General features: G+C 41.6%; 1 protein-coding gene across 3 annotated transcripts in view; it reads right to left on the reverse strand.

Moving 5' to 3' along the window:
* Window positions 1–22,683, reverse strand: part of IGSF3 (immunoglobulin superfamily member 3) — a 131,166-nt gene that overhangs the window by 26,442 nt on the left and 82,041 nt on the right. The window contains exons 5-8 of one of the 3 annotated variants that reach the window (XM_072644462.1): window positions 17,577–17,966; window positions 16,039–16,098; window positions 12,765–13,166; window positions 7,078–7,482 (exon numbers count right to left, since the gene is read on the reverse strand). In XM_072644462.1, coding sequence (XP_072500563.1) covers window positions 7,078–7,482; window positions 12,765–13,166; window positions 16,039–16,098; window positions 17,577–17,966 — 1,257 coding nt within the window. The remainder of the gene's footprint in view (window positions 1–7,077; window positions 7,483–12,764; window positions 13,167–16,038; window positions 16,099–17,576; window positions 17,967–22,683) is intronic. The other 2 variants (XM_072644463.1, XM_072644464.1) reach the window with 2 other exon arrangements.

Genomic DNA, 22,683 nt, shown 5'->3' on the forward strand with positions numbered 1-22,683 from the left:
TGCTCCAATTTATCCATGTCCCTCTTAAATAGACCATTAACTCTCTCAGAAACATTTGCTGAAAGAATTAATAGAAGTCACGTAGGTCATAACACTAGCCTTGCCTCACCTGCCACCACATATAATTCTGACTAACACCAACAGCAGCTTCAATGGTGAGTAACTTTGTTCAGAAGTCCCAGGCCACTGATGATGACAATGATGACGATACCACTTGACATTTACATATGCAAAGTATTTTAAGGTTTGCCAAGCACTTTATATTACATTATCTCATTTGATGCACACCACAGTCAACTGAGGACAACTTGGTGGCACAGTGGATAGAGAGCCAGGCCAGGAGTCAGGAAGACCTGAGTTCAAATCTGACCTCAGACAATTACTAGCTATGTGACCTTGGACAAGTCATTCAACTCTGCTTGCCTCAGCTTCCTCATCTGTAAATGAACTGGAGAAGGAAATGACAAATTACTCCAGTATCTTTGCCAAGAAGACTCCAAATGGGGTCACGAAGAGTCAGACATGACTGAAATGAACAAACAGAAATAATAACAACAGTCAATTGAAGTAGAAGCTATTATCCTCATTTTGTAAATAAGGGAGTCAGGTTAAATAAGTTGCCCAGAGTCACAGACAGCAAGTGTCAAGCTGGATTTGAACTCAGGTTTAAGCGTGTAAGTCAGAATTCAAACCCAAATCTTCCTGACTCCAAGTCTATTCACTAACTAAACCTGATATATGGACCCAAGGTAGAAGGCAGGGAGCTCTCTCTGCCTGTGTAGAAAAGAAGCCCAAACTATTTGGAATAGAGGAAGGAAACCCATGGGGAAAATTCCTAGCACAGAAGAAGCTTGGGCTAAAGAAGGGAGTACCACATTGTGGGGAGGTGCCTACTTGGTGACTGGTTAGTCAATTTATCCAGCTGTGACAAAGGAATCAGTGGATCACATGCTCTTGAATAAAAATCAGAGGAAAAGCCCCCAAACAACCAGATCAGCATTAAAGAACAGAAGAAAACTGGTTTGGCAACATCCACAGAGTATTAAATATTCATCCCAACTGCCCATCAGCAAGGTCCCAGGAGCAAGGCAACTACTGACAGGATAGCTTTCTACCACCGGAGGCTGTCCAAGTATAAGCTTGTTTATTGCTCTGTCAATTTTAATGTGCAATATTTAATAGCCAGACCAAGATCTGGTTGTAAACATTTGGAAAATGAGTGCTGACATTTCTCTTATTGCTTCTGTGTTTGGAGAGACACAGTGGTAGAGTGCCTTTTGTGTTGGTCCAAATCGGAGTGATACTGAGTTTCTAAAATTAAAAGAGTAAAAAATAATTAGGAATCAAAATGTGTCAACCTGGTTAAAAAAAAGTTCTTCCTATGGAATTTCCCCTAGGGGCTCAACCACAACTGACTGAAGAGTGAGAGTCAAACTGGGCTCCACCCACTGGCAATGACTAACTGGCCCTGTGTTTGCCTCTAAGGAATTTCTTGCGTCTCATTGACAGGCTGGTAACAAAGGATACAACACTTTAATGTCGGTAATGATTAGAAGCTGGTATATTACCCTGTCCCTCCTCCCCAATTCAGACATACTCAACTTCCACCTGACTCAACACTCCAATTCCTAATTTAATTTTGAGGACTCAAGCAAAGAGGAGAGTCAGCAGAAGTGGATTTAAAGCCTGAGCAGTCGATGCATCTGAAAGCAACTGAAGAGTGCTGGATTTGGAATCAGAGGACATGGGTTTGAATCACCTACTTCCTACTTGTGTGACCCTGGGCCAGTAACCTTCAGCTGCAAAATAAGAGTGTTGGATTAGGAGGACTGCAAGATCGTTTCCAGCTACAGATCTATAAGCCTATGAACCAGAAATAAGCCAAATGATAATCACTCCAAATTCATACTACATCAAATATCCCCCTCTACGTCAAAGTCACACTCTGATAATACAAATGTGTAAGCAAGGCAGACAGCCTCTTCAGAGTAAATCACTTCATGGTGGCCATCGACTATTCAGGTATGAGAGTAAGTTAGGGAACAACCCATCCTTTGGGTTTCTGTTTAATTCTGGAAGTCAGAAGACGGCGAAAGAGTGGAGGGGAGGTTAAGGGACAGAACGCTAGAGCAGCAATCAAACGATCACGGCGAAAGAGTGGAGGGGAGGTTAAGGGACAGAACACTAGAGCAGCAATCAAATGATCACCCAATCAGGAACACTCAAAAGTACAGAGGTACCAAGAATAAGCAAGGCACTTTGAAAGATGCAGGAGGCAGGCAATTACTCCTACCCTAAGAGAAAGGAAAGGTGGATGAGTTAAGAGCAAAGCAAAACAAAACACCTAAAATTCCCAGTGATCAAAGACACGTCAGGGTAGAGCGGCGCATCAGTTCATTGCATGCACCATTAACAAATCTTCTCTCAAAGAGTACCAAGATGCTTCTCTGGAACTCAGAGCTCCACAGATCACAGCTACAGAACACAGAGGGGAGATAATCACCGGCATAAAAATAGCATGCAGTTTGAAAAATATATAACGTCAAAAAGAGTTCCCTTCTCCCACTCATTCCCCATCCCCCCAACTCCCCCAAAACAACCAACCAACCAAAAACAAACCCCAAGCAGTATGACTAGGCTGTTCTCTTCTGATACTTCAAGTACATAAAAAGGAAAGTAAAATATTCTGAAAGTGAAAACACAGACAAACCAGAAAGAGTACATACAAATGTATGATCTTGGGGGAAATCAGAGCCTCCTTCTTCCTTTTTTTCCCCCATCTCTGGTGCGAGATGAGGACACCAGTTTCTAAGTAGGATGGGTATGAGGAGTACTAAGGAAAGTGAATATGAAACACTTTGAATATATTAAATGCTACATGCATAAATATTTAATAAAGTGGGAACAACCACACTTAATGGGATACATCCTCCCCAGTGCCTGACACTCCCTAGTAATAATGCTTCTCCCCAAGCCCCTCACTTAATTCCTGGTGGCCATAATCCTGCACCTTTATTTATATACCTCAAACACAACACATATGCACTAATTTTTCATATTACCTCAATATATATTGCTACACAAGCACTCTTATTTTACAGTAAAGGCTCAGACATAGAAGCTGATTTGCCCAAGGCCACACAAGGCAACTCAGGTTCCTAAATCTCCCATCAGTTTTAATTTAATTCAACAAAAATCATATGCCTACCAGACACCAGCTTTTAGCTGGTGTTTCTCTTTTTAAGAGAAAAAGCTCAACACAGTTCCTGTTTTCAAGGAGCTAACATTTTACTGACTTACTAACTTAACTTTAATTTTAACTAGCTTACTAACTTAACTAATATTCTACCTTAGTGGTCATTCTCTCTCTCTCTGTTTCTCTCTCCCTTCTCCCTCCTTTTCTTCCTTTTCTAGATTACTTGACTAAAGCCTTTTGTCAATCAGTGCTCACTGCCATTCCAAAATGAGCTGACACAAGGAATTTACTTAAAAATTTATTTTTAATTTTAAAATTCCTTTCTTTTAAAAATATTTATTTTTAAAAAGTAACTTCCAAAAGCAGTATGGAATTATGCTAAAAAAAAGTTATGAACACATTCATACTCTTTGATCCAGAGACTCTGTTGTTAAGAGGCCAAAACCAGAAAGTTCCCTTATGTACCCTTTCTAACCTCTATTACTATTGAGATACCATCATCTTCCTAAACAGCCAGGTTTATCATCCTCAATTTCTCATTCCCTCTCTCACCACTGCCATGTCCAATCAGCTAGCAAGTCTTGTCTACCTTGGCAATATCACACCCCACCCTCTTCTCTTTTCTGACACTACAACTAACCTGGTGCAGTTCCTCCTCACCTCATACCTAAACTACTACAATAGCCTTCAAGTAGGTCCCTCTGCCTCAAGTCTCTCCCCACTCCAATCTGTATGCCACTTTCAAATTGATCTTGAAAGTAAGAAATCTTCCCCTCCCTCCTCATTCAATAAACTCTAATGTCTCCCTATTACCTCCAGGATAAAATATAAAATCCCTTTGTTTCACTTTTTAAAACCCTTAATAACCTGGCCTCTTCCTACCTTATCAGTTTTTTCACACTTTACTCCCCCCCTCCCCTCACCGATTCTATAATCCAGTGACACTGAACTTCCAGCTGATCCCCAACTCCAACGGTTTTCACTGGCTGTCCCTTCATTTGTAGGATGCTCTCCCTTCTCATCTCCACCTCCTGGCTTCCTACAGTCCCAGCTAAAGTCCTTCCTTCTGTAAGGAGCATTTCCTAGTCCTCCTTGATCTAGCACCTTCCCTCTGAGATCACCTCTAATTCATCCTGTCTGTCTTCTTTGTCTAGTCACAGTTGTTTGCATGTTGTTCCCCCCATTCATCTGTGAAATCCTCGAGAGGAGGAACTGTTTTTTGTTTTTTAGTTTTGCTTGTTTTTTTGGTCTTTCTTTGACTCTCTAGCACTTAGCACAGTGTATTTAATAAGTATTTGCTGGCAGAATGACTGACATATGCACCAAAAACATACACAGCAGCATTTGTTATGAAAATAAAGGAAGATGTCTATCAACTGGGAAATGACTAAACAAATTGTTGTTAAGTCATTTTCAGTTCTATCCAACTCTTCATGACCCCTTTTGGGTTTTCTTGGCAGAGATACTGGAGTGGTTTGCCACTTTCTTATCCAGTTCATTTTACAGATGAGGAAACTAAGGCAAAAAGAGTGAAGTGATTTGCCCAGGGTCACAGAGCTAGCAAGTGTCTTGAGGCTGGGCTTGAACTCGGGAAGAGGAGTCTTCCTGACTCCAGGCCTGGCACTCTATGTGTTATGGCACCACCTAGCTGCTCCTAAGCAAACTGTGGTAAACAACAAAGTAAGAGAATTACTGTGCTTTAAGAAGGAATGGATATGCAAAATTCAGAAAAGTCTTGTAACAAACTGATGCAGAGCGATGCTAGAAGAACCAGGCAAAATAACACATACAATGATTACAACCCTGTAATTGGAAAGGACACCCTTACCCCCTGAAACAGAAGATTGTACATTTACAATAACCAGGCATGGCCTCAAAGCAGACAAGAAAATTCATCTCCTTTCTTTCCTTGCAGAAACAGAGGTTTGGGAGTAAGATCGTCATACACACACAGTTCATGTGTTAGTTATAGTTGATGTACTGCCCCTTTCCCCATTTTTTCTTTCTTTTGTTGCAAGGAATGGCTCCCTGGGTGGGGAACAGGGAAGAGATAGATTCAGAAATAAAGCCGACATAAAAATAAAATATTTAAAATAATATTTTAAAAAATCGTTTCCAGAATCTTTCTTATATTCACAAAGAAAAAAGTATAGAAGATGGGAGCCAGAAGACCTAGGTGGCTCAGTAAACAGAGTGCTGGGCCTGGAATCAGGAAGACCTGAGTTCTAATCACACCTCAGGCACTTAATGGCTGTGTGACCTTGGGTGAGCTCTGTCTGCCTCAGTTTCTTCAACTGCAAAATGGGAATAATTACAACAGTCACCTCTCAGGATTGTTGCGAGGATCAAATGAGATAATACTTATAAAGCACTTAGCACAATGCTTGGCACACAGTAAGTGCTATATAAATGTGAGTTACCATTATTAGCGGGCACTAACTAGCTATGTGACTGTAGGCAATGTGCTTCTGTCTGGGTCTGTTTCCTCATTTGTAAAATGCAGAGGCTGGACCAGATTTCTTCTAAGAACTCTCATGGCATCCAATACTCTGTGACTCTATTAAGATATTTTTGGTCTACTTAGTAAGATACTCAACCCCATAATCAGAAAAATCTTCATCACAAAGGAGACTCTCTATACACAAATGCACACATATATACATATGTATATATGTGTGTGTATATATATATATATATATATATATACACATACATACACATATATTATATAGACTCAAAAATTTTTTTTACAAAACAACATATCCTACCTGTCCTCCATCCCAGCTAAATCAATCAGCCTGCTATTTATGAGTACTTGCTACCTATTTAGTGCTAGGTGCTGGGAATGGGTTTGAAGAATATATGACAGTCCCTGTCTCCAAGACCCAACACGCTATCCCAGTGCTTTTTACATTTTTTTAATAAAATTTTATTTTAAAAATGTAAAAACCCTTCTTAACTCCTGGGCCAGGAAGTGGGCTGGATTTGGCCTTTGGGCCAAGGTCAGCTGACCCCAGTTCTCAGTTCCAGGTGAGTCATTAGTTCTGTCTTGGCATGGGAAATTTTTATGTTGGGAGTTCCCCCAACAATTAAAGTCAGAGTCTAGATTAGAAAGAAAAAAAGGCACAAAATGAATTCAAACTTACTTTCAAGTGATTTGTGTTAGCTGCCTAAGAACTGTCTTAGTAACATAAATACTCAGAAGGTAAGTAATGAGTCAATGTATGGGATACCCTCATTTTCTACACTTCTCCATTAACTGAAGCCAACTAATTCCACTATATTACAATTCCTGAGTGATCATCAACATCTATGAAATCTAAGTCTCATTGTACAAGTACAAGCTAATATTTCAATGGGCTAAAGATGAATGTGCTGAGAATTTTAGAATTGTGGGATCTTGCAATTAGATCTGGAAGAGAACTCAGAGGTCGTACAGGTCAGCATTGTCAAACATGCAATGTTGCCTTGGAAATCATATTAAAGTGTAAAATGTAATTGGGAAATACTCCACAATATAAAAAAACACCACAGAATACAATGTTCACATGTGGCTTTCTAAGACCCAAAGGGATGCTTCTGGATGATTTGGTTGCCCCCTTTTCTATTTAATTTTGACACTTTTGCTCCTAGCTATCATTTTACAAATGAAGGAGGAAACAGGCCCAGGTCTCAGTGACTTGCCCAAGGTCACACCAATAGTAAGGTGCAGAGGTGAAATTGACACTAGAGTCCACAATCTGTACTCTTTCCACAAATTCCTATTTCTATTGTCCAGAAAGGGCTCTGTTGAGAGTTTTATAAAAAGAAGACGAGGTCCTCGGGGTCCACCATGCCTGTGTTTCCAGACTGTGAGACACTATAATAAAGATTCTTGTTACCTGGCTGTAGAACTCTTATCTCCAACAGGTTGGATGTTCTCTCTGCCAGGCGGGTCCAGGTGCTATTGTGGTTCTTTCTCCAAAGCTCGGCCACACATTGATATTTGCCAGCCTCAGTATCACTGGCACGACTGATGCTCAGACGCACATTGTTGCTGGACTCTGCTTTCTCGATGGCAGTCCGAGTTCGGAAGCTAGAGGACCTCTCCCCCCACTGAACCCCACCATCCCGAGTGAAGGTCACCAGGTTGTGGAACTCAATGGTGCCCACGGGCTGGAACCTCCAGGTCACCGACACTGGAACCCAAGATGGGTAATGGGGTTTGATGATGCACTGTAAGTCAAACGATTCACTGTAGGTCACGCCAGGGGTGCGAGAGATGGCTGTGACAGCAAAGCCAGTCTCTAGAGGGAGAGAGGAAAAAAAAGAACAAGAATTTTAGACTCTATGGAAACTGCTTCACTTGGGTAAGAAGTCTGTAGGCTGGACCTCAGCAGTCACCTAGTCTAACACTCTCCTTTTACAGATGAGCAATTAAAGCCCAGGCAGTTTAGCATTTGCCCAAGGTCAGGAATCATCCAGAAGTGAGATTTGAATGCAGGTCTTCTGAGTCCTTTATCCTATTCTAATCAGGAGACCTCTTTGGGTCTCCTGATTAGAACTGGAGAATAATTAAGGTTCTTGGCTCCTCTCATTTCCTATATGTTATTACTTCTTAGTGCTAATGACTCTTATGGTGCCAAGCCAGGCCAGTCAAGAGCACTACTGAGGTGACCCAGACAACTGGGAGTAGATGGAAGTCTATGGACGGGTCCAGCTTGGATAGCCTATGAGTCCTAAGCTCCTACAGATCAGGGTCTATGGATGGTTCTCTCAGTGTGGCAATTGTTCTAGAAGGCACACAATTAGCTGCTTGGCTGAAGCATTTTAATGGTGATGGGGAGTTCCATGTTGGCCAGGCCACTGATATTCTCATCACAAAGGCTTGTGAGACCTAGAAAACAGGACTGCACCAAACATAGAGATCCCAAGCAAATTTTAGAATGGATCCTGGGCAACAACAGCTCTCCAGGGTCCTTTCTTCTTGTGAATCTCTCTCTCTCTCTCTCTTTCTCTCATAATTGCAGGAAGGAAAAGAGAAAGGACACACAGAAAAGGTTGCCTCTCTCCCTCTGACTAGCTTAGCTCAATTCTGGTTCTCTCCCTTTTGTCTTTTGTCTTTTCTCTGTGAAGGCTTAAGGCATTAGCTGGTGACAAACTGATTGGATTTTGTAGAGGTGGATCTCTCCAGCAAATGTAAAGTAGATATTATGGTATGTAAATATTGGTGGAAGGGAATGACTGGCTAATGAAGGCCCAGTCCTTAAAGTACACACGAGGTGAATGCTTGGAGAACCTGCTATTACTAAATGGGACGATGACATGGAATGTAGAGGCCCGGCTCTCCACTTCAGAGCTTGTATAGATGTTTCTAAGGGAAACACTTGGAGCTGAGGCCCCAAGAGCTCAGAGATTCATCTTTACAGCACATGGCCAGCAAGAAGGAAAGACATTCAATTCTGGCTCAGTAGCAATAAAAAGACTTTCCATCATCCCACAGTAAGTCAGTGGGAAACAAAGAATGCCTCCATGTGCTCTGCTGTGGCAGGCAGGGACCATCACTCAGCTCTTCTGGCAGTGCGCTTCCCAAACATCCACCACATGGGTTGGCACTGGGCAGAATGGACTGGCATGCTCCCTGGAATGAACCTTTATTGGCCAGTTGTCCTGCCATTTGAAACCCATTACAATAGTGTTTCACAAGCGTTACAGACCTTAGCTATTTAGACAGCACTCCTGATTGAATCAGTAATTCAAAACCCTGATGCCATGACTCATTAGGGTAATAATGCTGGGGTACCTTCAGATGCTTCCCACTACTGCACTCCAGTTTTCCTGGCTTTGAGGATAGCCTTCTCTCACTATATCATACTATCTCTAATATTATATTATTATTATTTTTAAAAATCATCCATATTATTATTATTTTATTGTGGAGGTAATCAGGGTTAAGTGACTTGCCCAGGGTCACACAGCTAATAAGTGTCTGAGGTCAGATTTTAATTCCGGTCCTTCTGATTCCAGGAAAGCAGGGTGGTACAGTGGGAAGGAGCCCACAGACTGAATTTCAAACCTGGGTTCTGACACTTACTAGCTTTGCCACCCTGGATCAGTCACTTTATCTGAGCCTCATTTTACAAAATGGACAGACTACCTATTAACACTACCTATTTCACAGGGTTGGGAGGATGACTTTGAAAGCAGTACAAGAACAGGAATATTAGTTAATGTTATTTGTAGCAGGCTGGCAAAGTTCATACATACCTTAGTGGCTACTGATGACTGGGCTTTAAGAGTACGTTGGCCCATCCTACATGAGCTAAATAGAACTTGACCCAAGAAACTAGCTCCAGCTACAATCTACAAACTTGGTCTATTTCTAGTGTTACATTGTTTTCTTTTTTTGTATTTCCCGCCCTTGGCACAGTGTCCAGCATACAATAAGTACTTAATAAATGCTGGCTGACTTGGCAGGGCACAGTCCCATAGAAGGTCCCTCACCCCTCCACGATGAATCCTGGTCCTTCAACAAGATGCTACTTGATAATAAATCTGTATGCAAACAACTAAGAAAAACATGGTCTTTAGTATACCATATAATCTAATGAACCAACAGTTATGAAAACCAGAACTAAGGAGACTTGTACCTAGGGCTAGGAATAGGAAGTACACCTGTAATTCCACTGGTGTTGGGAACTTCTGGGTAAGGAAGCCTTATTGTACTTCATTAAAATTCCAGCGAGGCATGGAGGTGATTTGGGGTTCCGTTATAGATCCTTACTATAACTGTTATAGTTCCTTACAATCCAGAAAGGGATGGAGCGACAGACTGTATGTCTGTCATTTAAGGACTATCAAGTTAAGTTGGGGAAAAAGAAAGGGACACACATTTATTAAGCACCCCTAGGTGCCAGGTCCTGTGCTAAGCACTTTACAAATATTATTTCATTTCATCTCATAACCACCCTGGGAGGTGGATACTATGAGAATCATCATTTTATATTTGAGGAAACTGAGGCAATCATAGGTTAAACTGCCCAGTGAGTGAGTTTCTTGGGGAGGATTTTGAACTCAGGTCTGACTCCAGACCCAGCACTATATCTACTGCACCACCTAGCTGCCCTAGGTTTCTTCTGAGACTACCCTTAATTTATCTTGTCTCTATCTTGTTCGTACAAAATTGTTTACATGTTGTATCCCCCATGAGACTGTGAGCTCCTAGAGAACAGACTTTTTTCCCCTTAGCACAGTTCCTGGTATACAGTAGGTGCTTTATAAATGCTAGCTGACTATCTTCTCTGCAACTTTTATCCTTATAATGGTGTCCAGGACACTGAGAGGTTAAGTTCTTGCCTAAGGTCACAGAGCCAACATATGGCAGGGACATGACCCAAACTCGTTTTCCTGCTTTGAAGGTAGTCTTCTCTACACTATATTACACTATCTCTATTATTATTATTTTGTGAAGGCAAGTGACTTGCCCAGGGTCACACAGCCAGTAAGTATCTAAGGTCAGATTTGAACTTGAGTCCTCCTGACTCCAGGGCTGGTGTTCTATCCATCTACCTTTCCTACACTATCTCTACTGTAAGCAAAAGATATGAGTATCTTCTAAAACCAGGCAGGAACAGAGCAAGAGAAACTCAATCGAACTCTGAGAGAAAAAAATAATAAAAACCACTTCTATATCTCCACTCTGGGCAGAAAGAAGTGGCACCCTGTGATGGAACGCGGAACACATCAGGCTCTTCTAAAAGGTATAATACAACAACAGCTCTTGGGCTTGGAGCACTCAAGTGTGCACATGCCTACACTAATGAGCGCAAAGAATTATTAGTAAGAAAAGACTACTGGGGCTCCTGAGTAATGACTGAGTACGATGTGCCTACCTAGATCCTGCTGGGGAGGAGGAAACTCCCCTTTGCCAATGCAGGTCGGCATCTTCTTGAAAACACATGATTTCTTGTTACCATTCCTTGGGATTATTATTTTCAGGTTAGTGGACTGAAAATCATAGCTAGTAGTGACCTTCACTTGCTAATAAAGACACAGAGAAATGGGATGAGTGCATGGGCATGTTTGTTTAAGCATTTGCTGAAGATCCCCCATTAGACAAATGAAGGTCAGAAACTGTAATTCTCCATTTTGCATCCCCATATCCTTAGGAAAAGAACTGGCAACATCACAAGCTAAAAGTAGGGCTTTGGTGTGTGAGAAATGTAATAATATGCTGTGGAAAGTTCTCCCGCATCTCGAGCAGCCTCTAGTACTTCTCACAGGCACTCAGTGGGATTAGAGAACACAGCGTTCATTGAAATTGAGTTGACCTAATTAGATCATGCCATCTTACATTTATTAGGGCTTTTTACTTTTCAAAGCACTTTCCTCATCCATTATCTCTTTGATCCTCTAGACTACCTTCATGTTCCTACAGGGGAAGAAGGAACCCAAACACAAATGACCTATCAGTTTATAGATATAAAAATATTTGTCTTTAAATGAGGAAGTAAGGCTTTCAATGACTGGTACTTCCCACCCCCATCTTTCCCCAAGAGCTGTCTTGGGAGGAAAGATCATTTCCTTAAGGATGGCTACACTGGAAAGGTAGGGGGGAAGGATGACTCTGGGGGTAAGAGTTAATCAGCATAAAGAACAAAGTCCCAGAGATCCTTGCTCAAAAGTGTTTTGGAAGCTCAGTGGCTATGGGCCCTCCTTGACCAGTCCTGGGCAAACAGTTGAGTAACACACAATCCAAGATAACAGAATGACCAGTCCTGACAAACTTATTCCACTTTCTACCTTCCTCGCTACACAGGACAGGAAGAAACCTGCCACCATCAGACAAATGGGACAGTCATTATGTTATCTTTCCCAGTCCTGCCTCAGCCTAAAGCCCATTTTCAGCATTTGAGCTGATCAAGCTTCTTAATCACTAGAAGTTTCCGTGGCAGAAATCTGGGCTATGTGATTATGCCAGAAAACAGGTCAAGCTTTCGGATTAAATGCTCAGAAAGTCAATTTCATGCTTATCTTGGGAGAAAGGAAGCAAAGACACTGCCTGACCTACAGAAAATTCTATCTATCAGAGGGCTTACCCAGGGCAACCTTTAGGAGTGGGTGTGGTCCTAACTCAGGAAACAGCACAGCCTTGCTTGAGGCCAATGATTTCACAATCAGGCATCCATCAGCCCAAGAACTGGCAGGCCTATTTACTTTACTGGCAGAGCAGGCCAGACTTCTAAAATCCAATATGCTGATTGTATTGGACAGATAAATGTTACAGGACTGCCTTCTTAACTACCACATGAGAACTAAATCTAATATTCCTGGGCATTCACAAATCTCAAGGTATTTATTTTATACTAATAAGGAAATGGATTTTTTAGGTAGCAGTCTTGCAAAGCATTTCAATATAAACAAGGAACCCAGCTGAAAATGTGTGGAATCCATAGATAAAAAGTAGGGGGCAAGAACATGCAGAGAAGAAAGGGTCATTAACTGAGTCCCCCATTGACTACTCAATGTCAAAGTCAAAGGGTAGTTTCTTGGATTGGAAGTACCTGCTTGAACCACTCTCCATGCTTACCCAGAGCAGTAATGGAGACAGGTGTGCTAGCCTTCCGCTCTCCAACAATTTGCCATTCACCATCCACTGCCCGCACCCACTCGGTCACGTGGCATTCGTACTGGCCTTCGTCCTCCTTTCTGGTATTAAAGATGCCCAAGGTAAATGAGTTGGGCTGCACCTGTTCCATTTGGATCCCTCCAAAGCTGCTGCGCTCCCAGTAAGAAGAGCCAGGCTGCACTGTTCCATCTCTGTCTAGCCACATGATGTTATTTCGCCGATTCCGTCTGTCCAACAGCTGCCAGATGACCGAGAAGCGGCCCTGGGCTCTGTCCGCTGTTCGCACACTACAAGAAAAGTGAAGATTCTCTCCTTCTAGGATGGTGCTGGCATTGCTGGTTACTTCCACTGAGATGCTGCTCTCTGAGGAGAAGGAGAGAGTAACAGGGAGGTGGCATTATATAACCACTGACCCCCTCCCCATGACTGTAAAAGACATATTTAGCACCAAGGAGGGGGCGCAAGAACATGGAATATTCCTACTGACTTTGTTGCTGTTGTCATTTTTCATTGGGGGTGTTGTGGATTAGAGCACTGAACTTGGAGTCGGAAAGATCTGAGTTCAAATCCTGCATCAGACACTTGGTAACTGTGACACTGGGCAAGTCACTAACTCTCTCTTCAGTTTCCTTAATCTGTGAAATGGGGATGCTATCTCACAAAGTTGCTGTGAGGGCCAATGTAAAGGCCACAAACATATGAAAAGGGCTTTGCAAACCTTCAAGCAGTTTGTAAGCACTAGCTAGTAGCAGTAGTCACAACAAACCAAAATACTTCATTATTGGTACCTTACTGATTTCTGACCTTCAGTAATGAATGCCATTAGATTTAGTGTTTGTTCTTGGCTTTAGAATCATAGAGACAGAGTTGGAATGCCCTTCGATGTCGTCCAGACCAGTCCCCTACATGAAACATGAATCTCTTTATGCAGAGATGCTAGTTTTCAAGACTGAATGGCCACGTGCAACCCCATGACAACAGCCTGACCTTAACTTCAGGGCCCATCCTCTGTTTACCCATACAACTGAAATGAAAGGGGTTTTTTTCCCACAGTTCTTAATATTTTTAAAAATTGAAACTCCTATTGAAAACTGCTTTTGAGAAACTGACATTTTCTTCATTCTACCCAGCTCCTCTGATTCCCCTTTCTTAGTCGTGTGCATGAGTCAAACAAAAGACAAGCTGTACATCAATACCTTTCCTTTTCCTGCTCATTCTAGGTACAGTTAGAAAGAAGAAAAGAGGTGGGAAAACCCCTGCAGGAATTTTCTTAACGCAGTTATTTCTCAAAAGCTACATAAACAGAGGAGGGCAGCTGTACAGATAATTCAGAGCAATCCACAGTCCAGACATTATTTATGTGGGGTCTGGGAATACTTTTGGGACTTCTGTTTATCAATGAGAGTTCTCTGGCTGAGCTGGTTCACCACCCACCCATCCACCTCCAACTCACATTTATTGTCAATTTTTCTTGAACACTCTTTATTTGCTACCATTGGAAGGGAAGTGTTGAGTGGGAATACCATCCATTCAATCCAATTCAATAAATAATTATTAAGCACAAACTACATTTGGGGCAATGAGCATCACAAATGTAAAAGTCTCTATATCTCAAGGAACTTACAAGGCTTGAATCACTAAAGGAAGAATATGAGTCTCTAGTGCTAGGACAATGTGCTAGACACTTAATAGGCACTTAACAAATGTATGTTGCTGTACTCTCAGTGACTCTTTACTCCTGCTTTCCTTAGAGCTTTGGTTCTGTTGGTTGGTATTGGTGTTTTTTCCTAAAACACTCAAGTGCATCAAGTTTTCCAAACTAGTGGACTACAAAAATATGAATAAGGAGATCTTAACTGTTTAGAATATAAGGTGCATTTATTAGGGCAAAGTACCACAACCACAACTGTCTCCAGCATACCGAAGAAAGAATTTTAATGAAAAATCAGAGGAAATTAGATGAAAAAGATTTTTCAAACGAATCAGTTTAATCAAATTCCAAATTAGGAAGCACAGATATAATAGACCTATGCAGCTTCTATATCTGTTATCTTCCCTGTCATTAGAAAGAAAGAAGAACCTAGAGATCATAGGAGCTAGAGGTCAGACTTCATCTCATCCAATTCCCTCATTTTACAGATGAGGAAACTGAGACCCATTGAGGTTAAGTAATACGGCAGTCCAGCTAGGATTTAAGCCAAATCTAGAATTCTTTCTTGTATTCCACAATGCCCCTTTAGTAGCTACTTTCAGGAAGTCGATACATTAGCTCTTGTTACCATGAGTATGACTGTGACCTATTTACGACTTCTCAGAATAATGCCAGGGATGAAGTATAGGGCACTCAATGATAGGGAACGATGGGTCCTCTCCAAATTCCATAAAGGTCCTTCTCCCAACAATTAGACCTTGCAGAATCACAAGTAATAGGTACCATGGTATTCTCCCTGGGTTTCAGAACCACGTGCTGCTGATCAGCCAAGGCAGTGGACGAAAGGCAATAACTCCAGAACCAAGGCAGGAAATCCAACTTAGGTGAAAAAAATGACTTCTAGGTCAACAGCTATCCTGGACCCACTGCATAACCCACATATACATATATATATACACACACTCCCCCCACATATTTATAAATACATGCATATAAATATATATGTATTTGTAATGCACCTATATATAAATATATGGATATGTACATATATACACAAATGCGTACACATACAAACAACAAGAATTGCAATATTTGGTTAGACAAAACAAGGTGGCTTGGGAAACACAGGCAATGCCAATTGCGGGGTCAGTGCTTGCCTTGTCCATCAAGATTGCCTATTCAAACTTCCAGGCTTGGGAAAAGAGGAAAACTGTGATTAAACACTATCTAGGTGAATTTAAAAGGGGATAAAACTAGGAATAATATCATAGAGAGTTAACAGGGATCTTCAAGGCAAGAGCTGATGATGCAGCAGAAGTTATTGGGAAAAGCCCTAAACTGGGTGTTGGAAGTACACGATCTTAGTATTGTTAAGTGAACAATGTTGGTTAATACCTCACTTTTCTATACTTTGGTGTCTCCATTCATAGGAAATAGAACACCTTCCCCTAGCCTTGTTTAGAGAGATTTTCTTTTAGCAGAAACCTGGAAAGAAAAAAGGCATGTGGACTCTTGCTTAGAAATTAAGGCATAATCATCATCACCATAATTGTTGTGGTCATTTTTGTTCTCTGGTAAACTTACCCAAGTGGCCTTGGGGCAGCATCTGATGGTGCTGGGGGACTTTAACTACCCAGATATCTGCTGGAAAAGCAATATAGCAGGCCACAGATCATCAAACAAGTTCTTAAAAGAGATTGGGGGATAGTTCTTAGAGTAAAAGAAGATACTGAGTATGGTGGCTGTCCATTTGATCTTTATCATACAACAAGTAATTAGTTTGTGGATGAAAAACTAGATCAAGTCCTTGGATAAAGCCAGCATGGAATGATAAAGAATTAGCAAGACAGAGGAAGGGGAAAAAATGGGAGTGAGTAGAAGAGAGAGTCCGAGGAAGAAAAAAAAAAAGAATTCAAGGAAATTGGATGCTTTTTAAACAAAGAGAAGAGAGAAAATTATCCTGCTGTATAAGAACAAGAGGACTAAAAGACCCCTATCTTTACCCCATAACTGGTTCTAGTCTCCCCATTTTAAAGGGAATAGTAAAGAACTAGAGATGGTTAAGGAGGAAAAGAGCAGTGAAAATAATAAAGCTAAAACATGAAGAGAATATGAGAAAGACTAAAGAAGCTAGGTTAGAGTTAGTTTAGGAAAGATCGATATCCATCTTTTTTTTTTTTTAAAGAATACTGAAATGCCTAACTTCTATGAAAGAACTAATAGGAAATAGATAAAAACCCTAAGGGCTTTAAGTCATATAGTTGTGTAGGCTTGCCTGAAGATAGGGGGCTGAACTAAATGATCTTTCCTGAGTATAGTAAACAAAGATTTATGATTCTTCAACTCCAGGATGAAGGAGTCTATTTCATTCTTTGATTTTTATACCAGAATTTTAACATGGGAAGGAGATTTAGGCAAATGCCAACTTCTGAGTTCTATGAAGTCTTGATCTCAAGCATCAAACTTCTAAATGATATTTTGAGCTAAGATTTAAAATCCTTCCACAAAAAGTTAAAACTCTAAGAGACTCCTGGTTCACCCACTTTTCTGAGGTTTAGCTGCTCTAGGGTAGGCAAATAGTTTTCCTAGATCCCAGGTTCTCTCTATATATACCTTGGGAGTGTTGTAATTATCCACGAGAGGCAATACAGTGTAGTGGGTAGGGCCCTAAATTTGGACTCAGGAGACTCTCAAACACTTAGCAGTTGTGTGATGCTGGATGAGTCACTTAATATTCTTGTGCATCAGTTTCCTCATCTGCAGAATGGAAGATCTGATAGCTTACAAGGTTCTTCACAGCTCTAAATCTATGATCCTGTGTGTAGCTGCTGCAGCCTGAGTCTGCCCTGGCACAACCCTGGGTTTGGCAGGTCTCAAGTCCCTCCTTCTCTGAAGCTCTGACTATCTAAAGAGGTACAGTGAGTACTGAAAGAGAAAAGCTGTAGAAGGAAGGGAGGTTAAGTATTTTGTTTTTCCCCAGTAGAGTGGTTACCAAGGCTGAGTGCCACCCACTCCCATCTGTCACCCTCCAGTTTCCCTTAAGGGAGGATACCATTTGGCAAACCAGAAAACAATAGGAAAGAATAGGAAGGGGGAAGGGAGAAGCACAATTCTCTACTTACTGAGAGGAAGAACAATGATGGGGATGTTCTTGGGGCGTTTGCTTTCCTTATCGATGAACTCTCCAGTCACCGTTTTCTCTCGTTCCGTCACCCTGCAGTTGTATTTACCACTGTCCTCCTGGCGGAGGTGGTAGATCTTCAGCACAAAGATGCTGTCACTCTCTTTGGACACCTTGAGCTGGCCCCGGCTTTCCCGCTGAGCAAATTCACTATTAAGCACAGGCACCGCGTTGGGTCCCAGGCTGGCAATGAGGGAGCTGTTGAAAGCCCAGGAGACGGCAAAGTAGCGGTCAGGAACGTTCTGAGCCTCCAGGATGCAGCGGAACTCTACTGGCTCACCAACCGTGTATAGCCGTCTGTCTGTCTCTAGTCGAACACTGAACTCTTTGTCTGAGAAAGCAATGGAACAGAATGGGGGAAAGAAGAGACAGATAGATACATACATATCATTCAACCTGCTTCAGAAGAATATAGGTTCCCAATTAAGTCAAAGTACATCAATAAACCACTTGACAGAGTTGATCTAATATTGTAAGATACTGGTATCACAGCTGTGCCCATGAGAGATGGGACCCAGATTACTGGAGAAACAAGTGACACCTAGAAGTTAGAGAAATTTCAAGACTGACCCAAAAGCCTAAATTAATTAATTCTAAGTATACAAGCTTCTTGAAGGCAAAAACTGACATTACATTTGAATTTATACCCCTAGCATATAGCAAAACTTTTTGAACATATTAAGTGCTTACTAAATCCTCTCCCTTTCTCTTTCTCCCCTCCTCCTCCATTCTTCCTCTTTCCCTCTTTTTCTCCCTTTTCTGTCCTGCTCTCTATCTCTACTCCTCCCCTTTTCTCTCATATGTTGGACTGAGAGTATCTAAGACCTGACACTACAAATCCAAAGTTAGCCCTAGAATTTACCAGCATCAAACAGCTGCTCTCTTGGGCCTACTCATGACCCATATCCAAGAGAAAAATAAGAACACTGTAGAAATTTCAGAATGCAAAAAGAAATTTCAGAAAACCCATTTATCTCACCTTCATCAACTGGTCAGGTTTATGAAGCACAAACACTCCACCCAGCCGCCCATTTTAGGAGATGGAAATAGACCAACGGAATGAGACTCTGCTTTATTCTTGCTCATATAGAGCATTCAACAAGCGTTTATTGTTTACTCTATACCAGGCAGGTAGGTAGTTCAGTAGATAGAGCACTGGGCCTGAAGTCAGGAAGACCCAAGTTCAAATCTGGCCTCAGATGCTAAGCTATGTGACCCTGGGCAAGTCACTTATCCCTAACTGCCTCAAGTTTTCTCATCTGCCAAATGAGCTGGAGAAGGAAATGGCAAACCACTCTAGTATCTTTACCAAGAAAACTCTAAATGGGATCATAAAGAGTTGGACATGACTGAAAATGACCGGGAACTATGCCTAGTTCTGGAGATACAAAGAAAGGCTCTCAAAGAATTTCCATTCTAATAGGGAAGACAACATGTGAGTAAACAGGTATGTGTGTATACATAAGTGTATATACATACACATATATTGTACACACACACACACACACACACACACACACACACTACATCAAGAGTAGAAGAAAACAGTTAATATGAGAAGGAAGGTTCTACCAGCCTGGGGACCTAGGCCTGTTGCAAAAGGTGGTATTTAGGCTGATGACCCCTGAAGGAAGATAGGGATTTTAGGAGATGGAAATGAAGAGGGAGAACATTTCAGGCCCCAGGATCAGCAGTTCAAAAGTACAAAGGTAGAAAATGGAGTAGCATGTTTGAGGAACAGCAAACAGGCCAGAGAGGACATAGAAAGAAGCCAAGTATCAGACAGCTGGAGAGGTAGGAGAGGTAGGAAAGGGTCAGGTTCAAAAGAGCTTTAAATGCAAAGGAGAAGACATTTATTTGAGCCTGGAGGTAACAGGGAGCCACAAGAATTTATTGAGTAGGGGGAAGACACTGTTAGATCTACACTTTCAGAAAATCCCTTTGGTAGCCAAGTGACCAACAGACTGTATTGGAGAGGGACTTGAGGTAGGAAAACAACCTAATTAGAAAGTTACTGCAATACCCTAGTTAAGAAGTGAGAAGGAACTAAAATATGGTGGTGACTGTGTGAGGAGATAGAAAAGGATGTATCAGAGAGATGGTGTCATGGCAGACATGACAAGAATTGGCAATATACTGGCTGAACAGAGTGAGTAAGAGTGAGGAGCAGAGGAAGATACGATGGTGGCAAATATCATCAAATATGACAGGACAGGCAAACTCAATGGGATCATATGGGGGAAATTAAACTTCTCACTAGAAGGCCACCAATTAGACTCACTATTTTAGGACAACATCTTAAGGCGCAGTTCTCAAACGTTCTTAAAAGGGTTTTGTTTTATCCAAGAAGGAAGAGGTAGAGGTCTGAGGCAGTTTTTTCCCCTCAGGAATCATTTGATCACTAGAGGAAGGAGCCAGCGTAGGTTAGTGAAGGGAGGGTTAAGTTTGGTCGGAGTCGGGAAGACCAGGCTTCAGATCCCACCTTTGAAATTTGCTAGCTGAACAAAAAAATTGGGACCCAGTGTTCTATCAGCCTTACATATATTTTAAAAAAAAAAAAAGAGGAAGAAGAAAAAGCCAGAAAACAGAACTTTCTTAGGATCATAGATTTAGAGTTAATTGTTCAGTTGTTTACAGTTGTGTCCTACACTCCATGACCCCATTTGGGATTGTCTTGGCAAAGATTCTAGAGTGATTTGCCATTTTCTTCTCCATCTCATTTGACAGATGAGGAAACTGAGGTATACAGGATTAAGTGACTTGCTCAAGGTCACACAGATAGTATGTGTTGGAAGCTTGATTTGAACTCAGGAAGAAGATTCCAGGCCAGGCACTCTGTACACTATGGAACCACCTAGCTGCCTCATTAGAGGTAGAGGGAACCTTCATGGCAATCTACTTCAAACTTTTCTTTTTATAGATAAGGAAACAAGCCTAGAGACTTAGTAATCATCAGAGGTAGGATTTGAACCAGGGTCTCTCAGGCTCCAGAATCAAAGTTATTTCCACTGTGTTCTACTGCCTCTTCACTATCATACCATACAACACGGGCAGCCCAGCAGGGAGCAGGGCCGGGAAAGGAAGTCTTTTTCCATTTGTTCTGTGAAGTTTGGATTCAGTCAAAGGGTGGCCCCTGAGGACCGGCCATGTGTGGCCTCAAGGCCGCAGGCTCCCCACCCCTTACTTTTTCTTATAAGAAGAACCAAAGGCCTGTGCTTCCTTCTCAAACTTCTCCCTGCATTATTTCCACAGCACTAAGTATGATTTGGGAAGGGTACTCATTTAAGCCAGCTATCACTGCAGCTAAACAGGCAGGAGGTCATATAATGACGCTACAACCGTCTTTCTTTCAGTTAATCTGAGATTGTCTTTCAAAAAGATGGAGCTTGGATGAATTTGCATGTCAGATTTGGAAAATCCTAACTCTGAGGAGGTATGATTAAAATAAGGACGATTAAACTCAGGCAACCTAATTCAAGTGTACTCAGAGTTCATGACTGATCTTAAATTTACTCAGGACAGGGTGGAAAGACCAGATTACCAAGTAAAAAAGCCTGAGGAAAGACTTCTCCCACCTCAAAGCCCTTTCCCCTTGGGCCCACTTTTCCTGACCAATTGATCATTATCCTCTTTCATATACTCGATCCCAGACAAACTGGTTTCATTGTTCCCCAAACTTGACATTCCATTGTCTAACTCTGAGTTTTTCACAGACTGTCTCTCCCTCCTCACTCCGACCTCATGGGATCACCACTTCCTTCAAGGTTCAACTCAAGCATCTCCTCTTACACAAGACTCTTGTTCCATCCTTCTGCAATATTCAATACCTCCCTCTCCCCCAACTATTATTTCACACATATTTTGTAGTCTCTTATCCATGTACACACTGTCTCCCTTTAATAGAATGGGAACTCCCTGAGGACTGAAGCTGTCTTTGTTTCAATTGGTCTTTATACCTAACACCCACCATTTTGCCTGGAATACAGTAGGCACTAACAGAGTGATTTTTCCTAAAGCAAACATCTGACCACATCATTCTCTGAATCAACCAACTTCCTATTGCCTCCAAAATAAAAGATAAATTTCTCTTTATGGCATTTAAGGACCTTTCCGAACTGGCCTCCAACCTACCTTTCTAACCTTATTATATATTATTACTCCCTTTCTCCCACTTTGTAGCCCAGACAAATGGTCTTCTGGTTCTGCACATGTGAGACTCTATCTCCCAATGCCTTTACAAGGGTGACCACCTGTCCTGCATGCTGAAATATACCCCTTCCTCACCTCAGCCTCTTGGAATTCCTCATTTTCTTCAGAACTCTGCTCCAGCACTGCCTTCTACACAAAGCTTTTGCTGAGCACCTCCCCCACTCCCAGCTGCTAACCACCACCTCACTTCTGTATCTACAATCTTGACACCACTCCTTAGTGTCTGTTCCTCAGTAGGTGCTCAATAAATGCCTTACTTATGATAGAGGACTTAAAAGATTACTATCACCACAAATTACCTTGTTTCTAACATGAACACAAATATAGATAATACACCCCTATGCATACATGTATATGCATGTACACATATATGAATGCATGTATGCAGATGTGCACATGCATACGTGTCTCCCTTATATTGCTCCTGAAACGCAATAGTTTAATAAGTGCTCACTGAGTGATTAATAAATTCTTGTCAGACAAATTCATTTCAGGATGTCTAAAAGATTCAAAAGCTTCTGAATACTCCAGTTCTCAGGAGCTGGTTAGGAAGCACCTGGTTAATGACATGGTCTCAAGCTCTCACACCCCATTAGATTTCCATATCATTATGGAAATTAATAAATGCTACCTAACCATGGAATGTCAACTCTCTTTGAAGTTGAGACCAGAGGGCCTTAACGTGGAAAATGGGGGTAGGAGGAGGGGGCCCTACATTTGGATAGTAAAAAAATTTCATTTTTAGCTTTCTTTGTGATCCTGTGTATTTTACGTTACACATTTAAACACGATTCTGAGAACGGGTTCAGAGGCTTCACCAGACTGCCAAAGGGCTCCAA

Source organism: Notamacropus eugenii, chromosome 2 (assembly GCF_028372415.1).
Source record: "Notamacropus eugenii isolate mMacEug1 chromosome 2, mMacEug1.pri_v2, whole genome shotgun sequence".
NCBI classification, from domain to species: Eukaryota; Metazoa; Chordata; class Mammalia; order Diprotodontia; family Macropodidae; genus Notamacropus; species Notamacropus eugenii.